The sequence below is a fragment of the Leptomonas pyrrhocoris genome, assembly GCF_001293395.1.
Source record: "Leptomonas pyrrhocoris isolate H10 chromosome Unknown, whole genome shotgun sequence".
Lineage (NCBI taxonomy): Eukaryota > Euglenozoa > Kinetoplastea > Trypanosomatida > Trypanosomatidae > Leptomonas > Leptomonas pyrrhocoris.
Genome location: NW_015438357.1, coordinates 1201997 through 1218808, shown reverse-complemented (window position 1 = coordinate 1218808; position 16812 = coordinate 1201997). Strand labels below are relative to the sequence as shown.

Below are 16812 nucleotides of genomic sequence, written 5' to 3'. Positions count from 1 at the left end.
GCATTTTCCTTTCCTTTCCTTTTTTCCCACTTCAGTCGCGTCACCCCGACATGCGTGGTCATCACGCCAACGCAGAGAAGCTTCGACACAGCACTTCCAGATAGATGGACCACCACTGTGCCGTGCCGGCTGCAGACGCCTTCGACGCAGCAGCTGCTTTCGCTAGTCCTGTCCCTCCGTCACGCGACTCCACAGGTGAAGAGATCGTTTTTCGCTCATCTTTCTTCTCCTCCAGCAACTGCGCCTGCACACACGCCCGCAGCTCCCCTACGCGAGCAAACAAATCGCCAAACGTGTACGTGGCCGCCGCGTCATCCGTGCGCCGCGTGGCCACAGATGATACCGACGTCTCTCTCTCCGCATCGTCTTGCTCCTTGCTTACCCCGCGACGCCGCCAGCAGTGCGAGTGCAAAACGCCGATAGAAAAGCCACCCGCTCGCGACGTGGGCGACGACGTCATCGAGCTGCAGCACAGCATCGTCACGAAGCGATGCCAGCCGTAACGCGCCGTGGCAGGCACGTGCGGACGATAGCTGCGCAGCTGATCCTCCGTCACCACACCTGTCCTGTCTGCATCGACGAGATGAAACAGTTGCATCATCGCGTGTTGCACGACGGGCGGAATCGCCATGGCGACCAGGACATCCTGATTCGACCATCTGCTGCACGTGGATTCCATTAGCGCACCACCTCCGATCGAAGAGGTGGTTGACGAGAGCTGCTTTCCTTTTGCCGCAGCTGAGCTCCTGAACTCCGCCGCTTTCTCGTCCGCCGTTACGAGGACCTCGTGCAACTTGCAAAGAGACACGCGCACGCCTGTCGCGCTCAAAAGGAGGGGTCGCAGCACCGTCTCGAGATGACAGAGCGATCCACTCCACAATCCGAGAGCCCTCGGAGGGCTAACCGCGTACAATGCGGCAAGCACGGCGTCGTTCTGGAGAAGCTCCGCGAGACAGATCGGCGTGATGCCCGTCACCACCTTGACCGCCGCCGGTCGTGGTACAACGGGTTGGGCGGCGGTCGCCGGCGTCTCTGCATTGCCGTGTGCGTCTCCTGCCCACCGCACCGCAGCAACCCGGCTCCGCGGGCTCTCGCTGCGGCACCGTTGGCTGGCCTCCGACGCGGCAAGCCGCTTCAACGTGTAGTAGACTGATTCCACCTCCTCCACGGGACAGCACAGCGAAAGATACTTGGCGGGCAACGGTAGAGGGTACACTTCTAGCCACCGACGCAGCAGTTGGGTGATGTCAACTAATGCGCCGGCGCGGCTGGGGCAGCACCCGACAAGGGTGTTGACGAGCCGTGTACAGGCGTCATGCGCGGTGAGCGCAGCGGCGATGGGGGGAGAAGAACAAGCCCACAGACTTTCACACTCTATGATACTGCGTAGAACGAACGTCAGCGCTTCCTCCTTTACGACGACAGAGTGAGAGAAGCCATGTGCCTCGCTACGCAGCTGGCACAAATTTCTACTAATGGACCGGCAGGCAGCTACGCCGATTTCTGCCGACGTGCTGGAAAAAGCTGCCATGGCCCACGTGTCGACGGTGCACCTTTCCTCCGCTGACCCTTGCTCCGCTGCCTGCTGCCCCCCGACCCACTCCTCCAGACTTGACTCCACATGACGCCACCACTGTGCCTCTTCTAGCATAACTTTCTCAGGCGCAGCGCACGCGGAAGCCAGCAGGATAAGCGCCACGTGTGCCGCTACAACCAGGTCCACGCGACACGTCCAGCAACTCGAATAGACGCGCTCGAAAAAGACAGCGTAGTCGTCGTGCAAACACTGCGGTTGCGCTCGCTGTGCAGGTGATGCGCGAGCAGCCACCACGACACACGCCGTCTCGTACAGGTGCGCTTCAATGTTGTGCCGCAGCGCAGAAAGGATGTCCTGTCGTTCCTGGGGCAAGAGGCGACGACACGCGTAGCGCAGCCAACCACGCGATGCCTTTAGAATGTCTCCGTGCTCCAGCAGCGCCGCACACATTTCCGACGCCGGCAGCATCCTCGTCTGTTCTGTTGGGCTTTGTGACGTTGCTACTCCGGGCCGTGTAGTTGATACAGGACGCACGGCGGGCCACCTTGGGGGCGGCACGGACAGGGTTTGCGTCGAGAGCACCGCCAAGCAGTCGTGCAACGTCAGCGTGCCGTCTACAAAGCGGGTGGCTCCGGTGATGAGACGCGCGAGGGGCGGCGAAATCGTCATGAGGCGGCGTCGAAGCTCGAGGAGGTGCGTCAGCGCAGAAGCAGGTGCAGTACGATGCTGCCCCTCCGCACTGGTGCGATTCCTGTGGTAAGAGAGGAGATGATCGCCTACGGCCTGGACTGCTTGCTCAACACAGCGGCGCGGCAGGCGCTGCGCGGCGTCAACGACAGCCTCCAAGCGCGTAGAGAGTGGCACGAGCACCTCCAAGTTAAGGTAGCGAGGATCCGTCAAGATCACCTCGGCCAGCCTTTCCACATCCACCAACGTCAGCGGCGCTTCAGTGCAGGACGCTGACGCCGCCGCAGTGGTGCCGTGACCCTCCGCCTTCAAGGACATCTCTTCAGGGGAGGAGGGGGGCACTTCGACCGCTGCACTGCGACGGGCCAGCGAGCACACCGCCTCGACGTGGTTCCACAGCACGGCCTCTGCAGCGGTGCCCTCAGCCACGGAGAAATCAAAGATGTCGGAGAAAAGGGCGTTGCGCGCATCACTGAGTAGCGACGCCTGCAGCACCGTCAACGGAAGCACTGCTGCACCTGTAACGCTGCCTTCGCTGTTGACGGTGGGTCCACTCGGAGAAGAAAAGCAAGAGGAAGAGCGGAGGCAGCTACACCACTGTGCAATTCTCTCAATTCCTGTCTCATTGACTGAAACGACATTCCTCGAGAGCGCGGCGTCGCAGCCGGGGCTCTTGGATGCTGGACTGCGCACCGAGCTTGCTGCACCTCGCACGTTGACCGTCGGTCGCTGTGAGAGGCCACTGGATGTGCCTTTACCGGAATGCGCAACAAAAGTTTTACCATCGCCACTACCCTTGTTATCGCTCTTCGTCACTGCTGCTTTGTCCTTCGCCCCCGACAGGCACGCGCTGATGTGCTCTGCGTAACGCGCGAGTGTTCGCTGCACAAGCGCACATTCTAACGGCGACATCCACTGGATCGAGTGAGCGAGTCGGGGTGAATACTGGAGAGACGATAGTGAAGTGCTGCCTTCTCCTCTCAAAGCGGCACTGCAGTTCACACACCACGCAACGAGCTCCGCAGGAAAGGCGCCGCTGTCGCACTGGAAGGACCGAATAAAAGCAGGCAGAGACACACAGCGACCATCTGTAGAAACGGAAGAAGAGGGAGAACTCAAACGAGGTAGGGGAACGCAGTCCACACGTGCACCACCACCAGCAGCAGCCTCAATCGAACGCATTGTGGAGGACAACGCCAGGCGCAGCATGGCAGCTGCAGCGTCCTTCACATCGCTGCGTACGCCGCACCCCGCCGCGCTGCTGCCCCTCTCCCTGCTGCACGCGGCTGCCCGGTCCAACAAAGACTGCAGTACCTCCGCAACCTCGCTCGACGAAATAAATCCGCTGCCGTTTTTGTCCAAGAAAGAAAAGGCAATTTGAAGCTGCTCGACCTCCTCATCCGAAAGCAGGCGCTGAGGGGGTGCAAAGGGGGAGAAGTCGTGTTGTTGAGGTAGGGGAATAGGTGTGAACAGAGAGGGACGCCGGCTGCTGACCAGCGGTGTGTCGTGTGTCTTGCCCCACAGCTGATTTACCGCCACCTGGTAGAGACGCTGCTGCTCCCACCCGATGTCCGTGCCGGTGGAGTAATGCGGCGTTGTGGAAGTCGACGCGGAGTGAAAAACGTCAGCAGCGATACTTTCCGTTTCGGCATGAGGGGGCGACATCGATAGACCTCGAAAGGGCGATGGTGAAAAGTTGGTCCGGCGACTTGTATGGCGCACACGGCTGTCCTTGCCTTCACTGCCGCCCACCTCGTGCTCGGTGTCGCTCTCGCTTCCGCTGCTCTGCTGACTCCACGTTTCGTCCACCAAGCGGGCCATCTTATCGCTTACGAGAGGCCAGTAAGTCTGCATGAAGCCACACAAGTCAAGCGGACGCAGCGCGTGGTCGGCGTGGCGCAGCGTTGTGAAAGAAGTCGGGCTGCTCCACGTCTGCGGCACGCCGGGTGTCATGAATGAGCGATGCGCCTCGTTACAGCAGCGGATGTCCTTTGGAGAAACGGGCGTCGCTGTCGCGCCGGACGACGATGTTGTCGTGGCCTTGGCGAAGGATAAAGACGGCAGCGAGTTTTCCACGGCATCCGCCGTCACGTAGCCGTCGCCGTCCACGTCCACAGCGTAAAAGACGTCGCGGAGAAATAGGTAGATGAAGTCGGGGATTGCCGACTGCTCCTGCCGTACTGCCGCGTCGGAAAGTGCGTCCAGTACTTGCTTACGAGTAAAGACACGGGAAGGCATTGCAATGTAGGCAGCTCCAAAGGTGCAGTGGGGGGGGGGGAGGGGGAGAACTAATATGTATATCAACTAGACGTCTTGAATTCAACGGGTAGGCTTGTCGCAAAGAGTGACTGCAATAAATATTCAAAAAAGAAGAAAGAAAGATATAAAGACAATATAGTGAGAAAAAATGTGTATCATCTAAGCAAATCTAAGGAAGTCTAGAACCCTGTGAGGAAGGTAACAAAAATTTTAAATAGTCAAGGTCAGTGGAACGGTGGAATGTGCGTGAAATCCAATTGGAGCAGTGGAGAACTATCCCGTCAACTTGGGGGAAAAGAAAGAAGAAAACAAAACGCAAATCAAAGCTCCACAGCACGGGGCCCTTCGTTATTTGTGCTTTTGTTTGTATTTAAGGAGTATTCTCACAATGCGTTGAATGCCTCGTTACCATTCTTTTTGCCTATAAGGAAGTGCGGTGTAGCTTGTGATTCTTCTTTGTGTCGCAGCGCTTCGGGAAAGCACCCTTCGGCGCAGTGTTGCCGCGGGACATGAATTATTTTTAAAAAATGGAAGGAAAAGGGAAGAGGAGTTGGATGAGGTGTGGACAAGCGCCTGACCAGCTGGAACATGAAAAGGAGAATACCGAAGCTCCTCGAGGAGGAAAAACATCGCTGAGCTTCGAGAATTCATCGCGAGAACAACAAGAGAACATACTGCTTCTCAAGTGCAATCTGGCCTCTGCATAGCGCGCACCTGAATGACACCAAATGAATATCTTTTTGCAAATGAATCCAAAAGGAAACAAATGAGCGACTGAAAGCTAGCCTTGTCCACGTTCGACTTAACTCTCTCTCTTAGCTGTGGGTTCGTCGTCTTGATGTGCGAAAGCTGATTCACTCACACGCAACTTTACGAAGTAAAACGAAAACGAGAAAGTGAAGAATGAAGAAGAAAAAAAAGGACCGAGGAAGAAAGGCGCGGACCTACGAAGAATGCGGAAAAATACATATATAGCACGCGAAGAGAGAAAAAAAAAAGCTGCTAACACTATCATAAACGATACGATCGGGCTGCTTTCAACAGAGCACGTTAAACCACGCAGGCCAAACTCCCCGGCAGTGGCGCAAACCACAACACACATAAGAAGCGAAGAAACGAGGCAGCTTTAAAAACCTCCAATGCACAAATCTGTCAGCAAAGGCAAAAAAAAGGGGAGAAGGACACGCAGTAAGAGAGAAGCAGCTGTTCTCGTTTACAGCCGTGTGCCGTAATCCACGAACGGCGCCACCTTGGACCACATGATGGAGGTAATGAAGTACTTCTCCTCTAAACGGTACAGATCCTCGCGGGGAATGCCAAAGTCCTCCCAGTCTAACAGGTCCGGATCGCGCTCGGGCATGGCGCAGTTGTCGATGAACTGGCGATCCACCCAATCCGCCGTCCACGCCGGCGCCTTCGTACCAAGCAGAAAGCCTTGGTGCACCGGCAAACGCTCATTGAGGCGGCAGACAACGTCAAACGCCACCTTCGGCATGTGCACCGTCAAGTGGCGTTGGCCGTTGCACTCCGCGCACCAGCGAAGCAGGTCGTTCGTGGTGAAGCGAACAGGTCCGCCCAGCTCCGCGATGCGTCCCTCGGTGTGGTCCAGCAGCAGCGACCGCGCAGCCGCCTCCGCCAGGTCGCCGGCGAATACGGGCTGGTGGATGCGGTGGCCGTGGTTCGGCACAGGCACGATCTTCAAGAAGCGCTGCGCCTTGAGGTACTTGGAGTAGGTGAAGTCGTTCTCCGAGAAGATGTCGGTGCCGCGGATGATCGTGGCGGTTGGGAACTCCTCCAGCACTGCGATCTCCGCCTCGCGCTTTTGTCGCAGCAGCTTCGAGGGGCTGTTCAGATCGGCGCCGACCATGGACATGTGGGTGAACTTGAGAATGCCGAGTTCGCGGCTCCACCGGGCCAGCATGCGCGGCCACTCCACGTTGATCGCCTCCATCGAGAACCACGACTGGCTGTTCTCGTAGCACGCCGGCTCCTGCCACGCACCGACTACGTTGATGACGTTGTCCACTTTTTCTAAAATCGCCTTCACCACGAACTCCTTATCAATCTCATAATCCGTGTCGAAGTTCTGGCCCACCGTCCCGTCACCGCTGGAACGCATCTGCCGCACGCTGCTCGGCATACCGGAGCGGAAGCGGAAGGGAACGAGGCTGGTGTAGCCGTGGAAGCAGTTCACGGCGTGAATGTGGTGTCCCAGGATGCCGGTCGCGCCAAAGGTGGCCACGTTTACCCCCATCGTGTTTGCCTCTGCACCACCGTGGCGCCAAGTCGAGGACAGCTCCCCGTTCATGTTCCGCACAAACATACGGCGAGACATGGTTCAACTCAAAAAAAAAAGAAACAAGCGACAAATCGAGAGCAAAATTTATGGATGTCGCGATACTCGCCTTTCATCGGCGCAGTTGCGTGGAAAACAACAAACAAAAAAGAGAATGCAAGAAAGAGCAGCAGTTCTTCTCCTACCCTTCCTTCGTTCTTCTTCTTTCCTAGCGCAGCACAACGCTGCTAGCGGAGTATCCTCAAATAAGGTACGTTATACTTAGCGAAAGATTGCCGTGGAGGACTTCAGCAGCGAAGGAGCGCGTCAAGGATGGAGAACTCACTATTGCTAAAATGCTATGATTCTACTAATTTCAGAGAAAACCTATGCTTTTTGCAGCGTAGATGAATCCCCACGGACTGTGAACACGCGGGGAACGCTAAAGGGAAGAAACGATATTCTATCGATACAACGTGAGGTGCGCGCACACCAGAGCTTCTACACCGACTTCCGCTGTACGGCAGCAAAAGGAAAGTAAGGGGAAAATCGTGTGTACGTGAGGAAAGGCACGGAGTTTCAGAACAAAAGAAAAAGATAGGAGAAAAGTTACGAGGAAAGTATTTCGCCTTCGGTCTCAGAAGGCATCATAAAGACCGCCATAGAGCCAACAGACGTCTTCTTGCTTGACACCACCTTCAGTGTGATAGTCCTGTAGGAAGAAGCACGTGAGGTTTGAGAAGAAAACAAGAGAAGGCCCCGCCGAAGGAGAGAAAGCCAGAGCAGCGCTTGACGAAGCATCACGAGTTGCACACACATGAAATGCTTCTCAGAGGTGCGCATTGCTGTCAATGCTCGCGTTGCGGCGAAGGAGCTGCTTCTCTTCTCAGCCCTCCAAAAAACCAAGATGGATCGTCATCACATCGGTCATGAAAGGCAGTTGAGAAAAGCCACCACCGATTAACGTCCCCACTTTAAATTCTGCTTTCTAGGTTGTTGTTTTTGTAAAAGTATAAATGAAAAGAAAAGAAAACACGAAGTAGTGAAAAGGGCAGAACGAAAACGAAAATCACGAAGTCATCTCGCTGACCACCGAACCTCAGCAAGAGCCGCTACGAAGCCTACAAGGAAGAAAACAAGAAAAGCAGATACGCGCATGAAGAGGGAGAAAAATGAGAAAGAGAGGCGGCATCGCGAGCGAGCCGATTCTGGAGGTGAGACTACTCTTTTTTAGAGAAAAAAAAAAGTGGCCTTGCGCGCTTTCTCCTCTCTTACATCACTTCTGCCGTGCCTCAGTCGCCTGTGTGAACGCTTCTTCTCTTTTACTTCTTCTGGAAGGCGGCCACCTCAGCGCGCTGGGCCTGCACCTTGCGGGTGTGCTTCTTGGCGTGGTCGCGCTGACGCAGGGCACGGCGGTGCGACGCGATCAGGCGCAGGTACTCACGGCGCTCCGCGGCAGAGCGGCGCACGTGCTCGAGGGCGGACTGGGCCTTCTGGTACCGGCGGGCCTTGATCTTCGGCGTGATGAGGCGCTGGATCTTCGGGGCCTTCATGCGGTCCTTCTTGCCGTCCTTCGACACGCGGCGGCGCACCACGTACTTGCGCACGTCGTCGCCACGGGACAGGTTGAAGAGCTTGCGGATCTTGCTGGCGCGCTTGGGGCCGAGACGGCGCGGCGCGGTCGTGTCCGTGACGCCCTCGATCGGCTGGTCGCCGACCTTGGAGATGGTCACGTTGACGACCGCGATGTCGCTCGCCAGCACGCAGCCGCGCACGTTCTTGCGGCGACGCTCACCCTGGTAGCCACGGAAGGTGTTGAAGCCGATCGCACCGCGCTTCACCAGCAGCGAGACACGGCTGGAGGCCAGCACGCCGGGCACCATCGGGAAACCATCCTTATCCGAGCCACCGCGAAGGCGGAAGATGTAGCCCTTGAACTCCTCACCGAAGATGGCACCGTCGACGTCGTTGCCGAGGCGGTAGTCCTGCAGCTGAACACGGCGCAGCACGTCGTCCGTGATTTCGAACTGCTTCACCGTACCGTTGCGCGGGTACGCGATGTTGAGCTTCATGATTCGCTGACAAACTACTTTACTGTTTGTAAGGATGCAGTGGAAAACAGAGTTGAAAGTTAGAACGCAAAGATATAAGCAGTTATTGATTGTAATTGCAACGAAATTCGAATTGGAAAGCGAGAGAAAGGAGTAATAAAACGGAAGAGAATAGTAGAAGATCGCAACAGCGAAGTTGTTGCGGCAGGGGCATGTGAGACGACGCACCGCGAGGGAGACAGCACAAGAGGAAGGAAGGCCAAATACAGCCCGACAAAAATGCGACAGGTGCAACACACAAAAACCAGGACACGGTTGAATTGCTTCCTCAAGGAAGCTCACAACTGAATGAACGCCGGGCGTTTTCGCTTGTGAAATCGCACTTCAGTAACTCCACTAGAATCAAGAGGAGAAAGAAGAGTTGTTCCTTGTGGGTCGGCACAACCAACAAAGTGGCGCAAGGAAGCCATAAAGCTGTGAGAACAAAAAGCAGGTCAGCTGAGCAATTGTTTCTTTCAACCGTACCACGAAGTTCTTGTGCGCGCAACTTAGTTGGAAACACACCTCTTAATAGATAAGCAATAAGAGGAAGCGTCACTTGAAGTCGCAGGCAGGGAAACACTTGCGGACAAGCACAAAAAAGCATTAGCGTACACGGTAACGTAAAGCAGGGAGAGGGGGAGGGGGACGGCAAATACTGTCGTTTAAAGCCTCGCCGTACCCTTCCGAATCCACGAACCAAACACCGCCCCTCCGTGTAAAGGGCGGTACGACGCACCGACGTCCACGACGACACCACGCCCAGCAACAACGACGCGTCGATTCAAGAAACAATTGGCCAGCTCCGCTGTTCCGTTCTCGAGAGAAGCAGAGGTGGGAGCCGTGCTGGCCAGAACCAAAGCCTCCACCAGTTTGTTCTCCGGGGTGCGGACCAGTGCCGTTGCGGTGGACGTGGAGGGCGAAGAAGGCGTACTGTTCATACATTCCTGTGTCGTTGTCTTTCCACCTTCCATCTGCAGTGTGGTGTACGATGGTGCGTGGACGTTGAGGTCCGCATCGCCGTAGATTTCAAATCGCCGACGATACATCTGGTAGACCGATTGCCTCCACCTGTCGGACTCGCCGGCAGCACCTTGCGTTGCCTCCGTGACCGTCACCGCCGGCAGATGTGCAGCAGCGGACGCAGATACGGCCAAGTACAGCGATCCCAGCAAAGGCAATGTGTAGTAGCGCAAATCAACCTGATCCCCTTTGAGCAGTGACACCCCGAGCTGGCTGCCCTCGCGATGGTAGCCGTGCCCCAGTAACGTGCGCAGCACCGCTCGTATCTCCGCATGCGGCAGCTCCTGCAGCAGTACCTCGAACTTGTGCGCGCGAACCGCCGTGCGCTCTCGCAGTTCGCGGCGCCACTTTGGCTCGGCGTTGCGGAGCGGCAGGCTCGTCTTTCGACTCGAGCACAGCTCCAGCAACGAGGAAAGGAGGTGCACCGCCGCCTTCACCGCACCGTCGACGTCGCCCATAACGTCTTCGCGCCACTTCCAGGAGAAGGCGCCGAGCGTGTTCGTGAATTGCTGCACACGCAGGGAGTGTGCATCCGCCCGTCGTGTCGTTTGCTTGCGGGCAGCGCTGCGCAACGGCAACGATGCCGTCGTCGTAGCCAGTGCACCGCCCCCTTGTGTGACTGTTCGAGAGGAAGTCGGAGCGGAAGCGGAAGCGGAAGCAGATGGCGGCGTCGGCTCTTCGCACAAAACGTCCACGACCGCACGCACCGCGCTCACCACTTGCCGCATGTGTTCTTCGCGATGCGCGTCCTTCGCCGCCACCATCACCACCGTCAGCGGCTGATCAGCCGGCACAAACGACGCCGCCAGTGCGTAGACGTTGGCGCTGGACAGCAGCAATGCCAAGTCGTGCAGGTGCTGCACGTAGTCGCTCTCTCGTTGCACCTGGGCAGTGGAGGACAGGATGTACCGCAGCATGCGTGCATAGACGACGGCGTGCGTCCAAACAGCCGGCACGAAGGAGCACGGTCGTCGCGGCAGTGGCGGTGCGCACACCTCGATGGGCGAGTCCATCGTGTTATGCATTTCTGTCAGCAGACTGAAGCTCAGCCGCTCCCCCAGTCGATCTTCCTCCAGCAGCGGCAGAGGCAACGACGCAAGAAGCTCGGCCTGTGTCGCAGGCGTGATAGGCAGAGCGACGCGCAGACCTTCTGCGGAGTCCACACGAGCGTCACGTTGCGTGTCCGTTTTTCGGCTTTCGTTCTTCGCACCATTCGCATCTTGCAACGTCCCGGTGAGCAGGCGGGCGGCGTGGCTCGCCTCCTTCACCGTGAGGAGGCAATGCAAGTGCCACGAGACTCGCGCCGCTCGCAGGGCGGCTGGGGAGAGCCCGTCTGACCAGTTCTCCGCCCTGCCGGAGGTGACGGCGGTGGACAAGGAAAAGGGTATCCGAGAGGGCGGCGCCGCAGAAGGCTGGGTGAGCTGCGTCCACAAAGAAAGCCACCGCTCCTCTTGCGGTACTGTTTTGGCTGAACTCAAAGGCTGCTGCTGCTGTTGATGTTGGGCAGTGTCGTATAGAGTCAACGCGCTGGCAGCACAGTGAGCCGTCAGCGCGATCCCAGCTGCATCCAGAGAAACCTTTCCTACCTCCTGCGCCAGCCTCAACGCGGCTTGTGGCGATGGCGCGAGGCATACACCGCACAACTGAGCCAACCACCGGAGGAGCGGCAAGGGAGACACCGCAGCAATTTGTGCGGAGCGCGGAAGCTGGCGAGCAATATTACGAAGGGTGTGTGCAGCGAGCAGGTGCAGCGGCGACAGTGCCGCCCACGTCTGTGTCGCAGCTGTTGATGAGGTGCCGCCAGCTGTGTTACTCCTCGGAGTAAAGTCTGGTGTCACTGGGCGAGATGCGGGGCCTGACGACTCAAAGCGGGTGGCGACCCAAATCGGCCAGTCCGCGGGACTTAAGGTCACAGCGACGCACGCACACAACATCGTCGCCACCGAATTCGCCTCCCTTTCAGCGTTGCACAGGATCTCCTCCACGTCATTCTTCCCCACAGCGCACGCGCCGATCAACGCGGGTTCTTGTTTTTGCTGGAGAATTGCGCAAAAGACGCGAAACGCATCCCGGGTGGCTAACGCGTGCTGGAGAGTTTCTCCTTGCCCGACTGGAGCAGTGCCGTTACTGGGCATCATTGCCAGTGAGGACGCAACGAGGGCATGTTCTCGTCTCTGCACCACATTTTCGGAGAATGCAGCCAAAAGGGATGCGTGCGGCTTCGCTCCGACCAAGAAGGAGGTAGACGGCGACGAAGAGGAGAAAGACGAGTTGTTCGCTTTCACTGTAATGCCGATGCTAGCGTTAATTATAGAAGATGTGAGTTGTGGTGACGGTGGTGCGTCCATCGTGTTGGTGGCGGTGAGTCTGCTGCACCGCGGTCGGCCAAGACCCAGCGCGGCCCGCCAGCTTCCTCTTCTCTTGAACATCCCCCCAAAAAAAGTGTTTAAAACAATTATTAAAGTCTGCTTAAACAGAATTCGTGGCCGAGTCGACCGTGGAGCACGGAAGGTAAAGAAGAGAAGAGGCAACAACGATGCTTACCTCACAGCACCGGTGTGCACCTGTCCGCCGCAATACCTTTCTGGTTCGTACTAGTATTATTTTTTCCCGTGAAACGGAAAACAAAAGTTGTCAAAAGGAGAATGAGATCGTTTAAGGAGGAGCGGCAATCGCAGGACCATCAGAAAGAGATGTGTGTGTGTGGGGGGGGGGAGGGTATCAAACAACTGCCTCTTTGTCTGTTGCCCTTTTACACCGTTCTCCCACAGTTGCTCTTTGCTGTTGTTCTGCAGCGATATCTTTACAATTATCAACTACTACCGCGGCATATTCTCCGATGGAGTAATTAAACACGCGTTTTAACCGATATCGTCGGCTGAAAGAAGGAAAGTAAATGTCCAAAGCATCTTCCATCCAGCTGGAGCGTCGCCTCCCAAAAGTCTTGTCGTACGTGACGCCAGAAAGGCGTTCCTTCTTCTCAACGCATGTCTTATTTTCTTTTCATTCTTGGGCAGTAGTTATTCGAATGCTTAGACGATTAGCAAACCGGCAACTTACCATTGCCGCCGTTACATGGTTATCACACAGTTAGAGGTGAAAACAGGAAAAAAAAGAGCACCAAACCGTGCCACAATCCTAGCTACAGAGTGCGTGAGCATGGCAGAATCAAACACCTATTTATTCGCTTTTTTTCGCTTGGCTCGTTGCTGTGTGTGCGTCAACTCCTCGTTTTCCTTTCCTTTCACGATTTGGCTCACAGTGCATTCAGTTTCACCATTAACTGCTGCGGCGACAGAGCCGACCGTCGACCCTGCTCCACGACTGTTTTTGCCTTCAACAGATCCTTGGACACGGTGCGCTCAAACACGACGTAGGCCACCCAGTCCTCGGTGTTCGCCTGCTGCACCGCAGTCGTGGAAGCTTTCCCAGTGGTGGCGGACGGCGCCTCGCCCGCCGACAGCTTCTTCGCAGGCGTGCCGTCGTACACGAGAGGCAGGAAGGACTCGGGCTGCTTCGACACTCCGTACAGCTTCAGCAACGCCTCGTGCGCCTCCCGCGCAGCCTGCACGGCGCCGCGCACCGTCGCCGGGCTCGCGCTGGCGCTCAGCGTGCGGTACACCGCCACTCCCTCCAAGAACGGGAGGATGCAATGCGTGTGGGCGTAGCGGGGAAGCGGCTGGCACCGCTGCGCCACCACCAACAACCCTTGCAGGTCCGCCATCCACCCTTCGGCCGCCTCCGTCGACGCCCCGCGCAGCGCCTCGACGACGACATCTCGTGTGCACACACGACGGCCCAACCACGAGGCGAGACGACACCGCAGCAGCGACGTCACGCCCTCCAGCCGCACCCACTCCTGCGTCCGATCGAGTACGCTGGAAGAGACGCCGCTAAGGAAGTGCAGACCCGCGGCGGCGAAGCTGGTGAACCGTGTAGTGCTCTGCGTCACAGAGGACGAAGAGGGGGAAGTACCAGGACGCGCAGCAGTACGGCTATCAAGATTATAGCTCGCATCATCGTCGCTGTCACTATCGTTGCTGCTGCTGCTGCGGACCGCAAACTTCTTGGAGGCCCCACTGTCGTTCGCAAGATACGGCGCGTTCGCGTTGAGAGGGCCCACCATGGATTCCAGTGCGCTGAAGACGCGCCACATGGACAGCGGCAGCAAAGTCGCACGGTCGTCGCTAACGGCGGCGGGTGGACAGAACTGCAAGGCCGTGGTGCGATTGAGCAGAAATGCCTCCGCCACCGCCCAGGCGTCCGTATCCGTCAAGCGACTCCGCTCTGCCGGCGTCTTCTTGCTACTACCGCTCCCACGAGAGTTACTAACCAGGCTATTCATTGTAGCAGGTAGCAGCCCATGTTGCTGGAGAAGGTCCACCACTGCCATGCGGCGGCGTGCGTGCGAGGCGGCGACCTCGCCAGCGGACACAATCGGCCCGCCTTGCAGCTGCGCCCCCTCCTCCTTCCACCACGCAATAAACCGATCCACTTCCTCCGTCGTCAGCTGCAGAGGCTTTGTTGCGGCATTTCCTACAAGCGCAGAGGCAGAAGCGGGTGATGTCAGCTGGGCGCCGGTGCTACGCAGCACGTCGCGATCCTCAGCGTGCAAGAAGCGCTCGAGCTGCACGACGGACCAGGTGAGCAGAGGAGAAGCAGAGGTAGCAGGAGAAGCCTCCACGGTGGCGGAAAACGAGCTCGGCTCGATGCGAGCGCGAGACCTGGGCGGCGCAGCGGTGCTCGCAACAGACGTCATTTCCTCCTCCAGCTTGTGGACTCGTTGCTGCGGCGTCTCTACGCAGGTTTGCTGCGTTGCCTGGTCGAGCTTCCGCTGCTGCAGGATCCAGCAGGCCACCTCTGCCACATCGAGCGGCGTCTCCGCCGGCACCTTCTTCTTCTTGTCGTTCTTCCTTGCCGCGCCAAACTTCGTCGCCGCGGCACCGCCATCACCGTTGCTGCGGGACGACAGCGAAAATGAGCCCTGCAGGAGCGCCGCACACACCTTCGAGACACCTGCTGCCGCTGCCGGCGTGCCCGCTAGTCGGCGGAGAACGTCTATCAATGTCTGCCGCACAGCAGCAAAGCGCAGCGTCGAGTCCGCCGCATCAGACGCCGTGACAGCCGGCAGGGCGGCAATCGTCGAAGAAGGCAACGAAGCAAACGTAATGATGGAGACGAGCGTCTTGACGGCGGCGCGGCGGCGGTCCTCGACGGACGGGTTCGCGAAGGAAAACTCAGCAAACGCCGCGTTGCTCGAGTGCTGCTGCGGCTGCTGAGAAAACTGCTGGCGGCGATGCGCGTCGGCAATGGCACCGCCGCCGCCTTCTGACAAATAGGTCGTCGTGTCCACGATAGCCGTAGCGTAGCGGTTCACCAACGCATCCTCCATGGAGAGGTAGGCGGCGAAGACGGCGTCGATGCTCTGGCGATGGCGCCACTGCACACGCACGCGCAATTGCTGCTGCTGGGAGACGATGGAAAGCGTGGTGACTGACGAGGTGGTGTCACGCCCGCCCGGTGCGTCCGCGGCGAGACAGGCCTCGAGCATCTTGCGCGTTGCAGTCGACACAATAAACTCCATGACTTCCTTCGAGAAGGAAAAGGCACCCGCCGCTGACAGCAGCTGGTCCATCAGCAGCGCACCGCTGGCAGGGCTCTCGAACGACTCCTCCACGACGGTCTTGGCGAGGGCGAGGTCCAACAGCACCTGCCCCATGGACGCGTTCTCCGCCCGCAACTTCGGTGCAATGACGGACGTCGGCTGCTCCGCTGCACCGGCACCACCATCATCAGCAGCATCGACAGTTTGGGTTACCTGATCGCCGTCCTCCTCTGCTGCCTGGTGAGCAGCCTTTCTGCGCGCCTTTCGCGCCTCTTCACGGTGCTCCGCGAGGAGGCCGTCCAGCAGCCGTTGCGCAAACTGCAGCTCCACCCGCAGCGCACACGCCCACACGGTGGGCTCGGACGACATGGTCAGCAGCGCCTGCTGTAGGATCGCACGGGCGTTGTCAGTGTTGTGCTGCAGCGTGCACTGCCACTCCGCCGCCTCCACCCAAATATCGCTGCGTCGCGGGTAGGCCACCATGAGCTCCCCGTAGAGGTTGCTGAGACTGCCATTGCGTTGAAACTGCTTCAGAAAGAGCACGTACTCTTGCCGAAGTGACTCGTGTTCCTTCTTGTTCTTGAGGTGCTTCAAGCCGATCTTGTAGATGCCTTCGATGCGCTCCACGATGTCCCAGCGGTGCTGCAAGCTGAGTTTCGTGTGATGGCAGTAATCGCGGAGTCGCTTCTCCAGGACGAGCTCGTAAGTTATTGCCCCCCGCACGTCGAGAAGGAGAAGCGGCTTCGCGACGAGGCGGTACTCCCAGTGGGTACGCTGCCGAGACACCTCGAGCGTCTCCTCGCGTGTGAGGAAGCCGCTGGAGTAGTACTCATCCAGCGCCGGCACCAGCTTCTCCAGCCGGGTCTCAATGGCGCGTGCGCGGGCCATCGTGTCACGTCTGCGTGCGCCTCAGCCAACAAGCTAACCTGCAGTTTGATAAACGAGCTTGACAATCGAGCAGACCAAAAAAAAAAGTGTTGGGGTGTGAGCAACAACAGACCAGGAAGAAGAAGAAAAGAAGAACGAGAAAGCGTATCGGTTGAAAACGGTGTCCATCGAACACGAGGAAGGCGCTGGAACGCGCAACGCGTAAGGTAGAAATGCAGAAATAGAACGTTTAGAGACACCTACTTATTTCCCTGGGACGAATGCCACGAAAACACAACGCGCGCTGACGCTGCACCACCGCGCTTCACACGTCTGCTTTTGCGGCTGAAAGTTCGCAGCGCTGCTGACAAAACAAAAAGGCGGATGATTCAAGCTTCCCGTAAAGTCATTAATGAGATATATGTTTTCTTCGGTAATACGATAGCAAAAAGAGATTGCTTCTGCATGT

At 57.8% G+C, this 16812-nt stretch overlaps 5 protein-coding genes across 6 annotated transcripts; all 5 read right to left on the bottom strand.

Annotated features, from left to right (window-relative positions):
- Positions 1-61: 61 nt before the first annotated feature.
- On the bottom strand, positions 62-4969 carry ABB37_00388 (hypothetical protein; the record flags this gene model as incomplete). The annotated part of the gene is made up of 1 exon (XM_015796566.1): positions 62-4969. The coding sequence occupies exon 1, from the start codon at positions 4460-4462 to the stop codon at positions 62-64; it is 4401 nt and encodes a 1466-aa protein (XP_015664574.1). The 5' UTR covers positions 4463-4969.
- A 727-nt stretch (positions 4970-5696) lies between these two features.
- ABB37_00387 (hypothetical protein) lies at positions 5697-7276 on the bottom strand (the record flags this gene model as incomplete). Its single annotated transcript, XM_015796565.1, has 1 exon — positions 5697-7276. The coding sequence occupies exon 1, from the start codon at positions 6816-6818 to the stop codon at positions 5697-5699; it is 1122 nt and encodes a 373-aa protein (XP_015664573.1). The 5' UTR covers positions 6819-7276.
- Positions 7277-8080: 804 nt separating this feature from the next.
- Positions 8081-8854, bottom strand: ABB37_00386 (putative 40S ribosomal protein S6; the record flags this gene model as incomplete). 2 transcript variants are annotated; one of them, XM_015796563.1, is made up of 1 exon in its annotated part: positions 8081-8854. In XM_015796563.1, the coding sequence occupies exon 1, from the start codon at positions 8828-8830 to the stop codon at positions 8081-8083; it is 750 nt and encodes a 249-aa protein (XP_015664571.1). In that variant the 5' UTR covers positions 8831-8854. The 2 variants fall into 2 exon arrangements, with proteins under 2 accessions (XP_015664571.1, XP_015664572.1); XM_015796564.1 differs by having other exon boundaries at positions 8081-8849.
- Positions 8855-9513: 659 nt separating this feature from the next.
- On the bottom strand, positions 9514-12467 carry ABB37_00385 (hypothetical protein; the record flags this gene model as incomplete). Its single annotated transcript, XM_015796562.1, has 1 exon — positions 9514-12467. The coding sequence occupies exon 1, from the start codon at positions 12298-12300 to the stop codon at positions 9514-9516; it is 2787 nt and encodes a 928-aa protein (XP_015664570.1). The 5' UTR covers positions 12301-12467.
- Positions 12468-13127: 660 nt separating this feature from the next.
- On the bottom strand, positions 13128-16423 carry ABB37_00384 (hypothetical protein; the record flags this gene model as incomplete). The annotated part of the gene is made up of 1 exon (XM_015796561.1): positions 13128-16423. The coding sequence occupies exon 1, from the start codon at positions 16362-16364 to the stop codon at positions 13128-13130; it is 3237 nt and encodes a 1078-aa protein (XP_015664569.1). The 5' UTR covers positions 16365-16423.
- Positions 16424-16812: the final 389 nt, after the last annotated feature.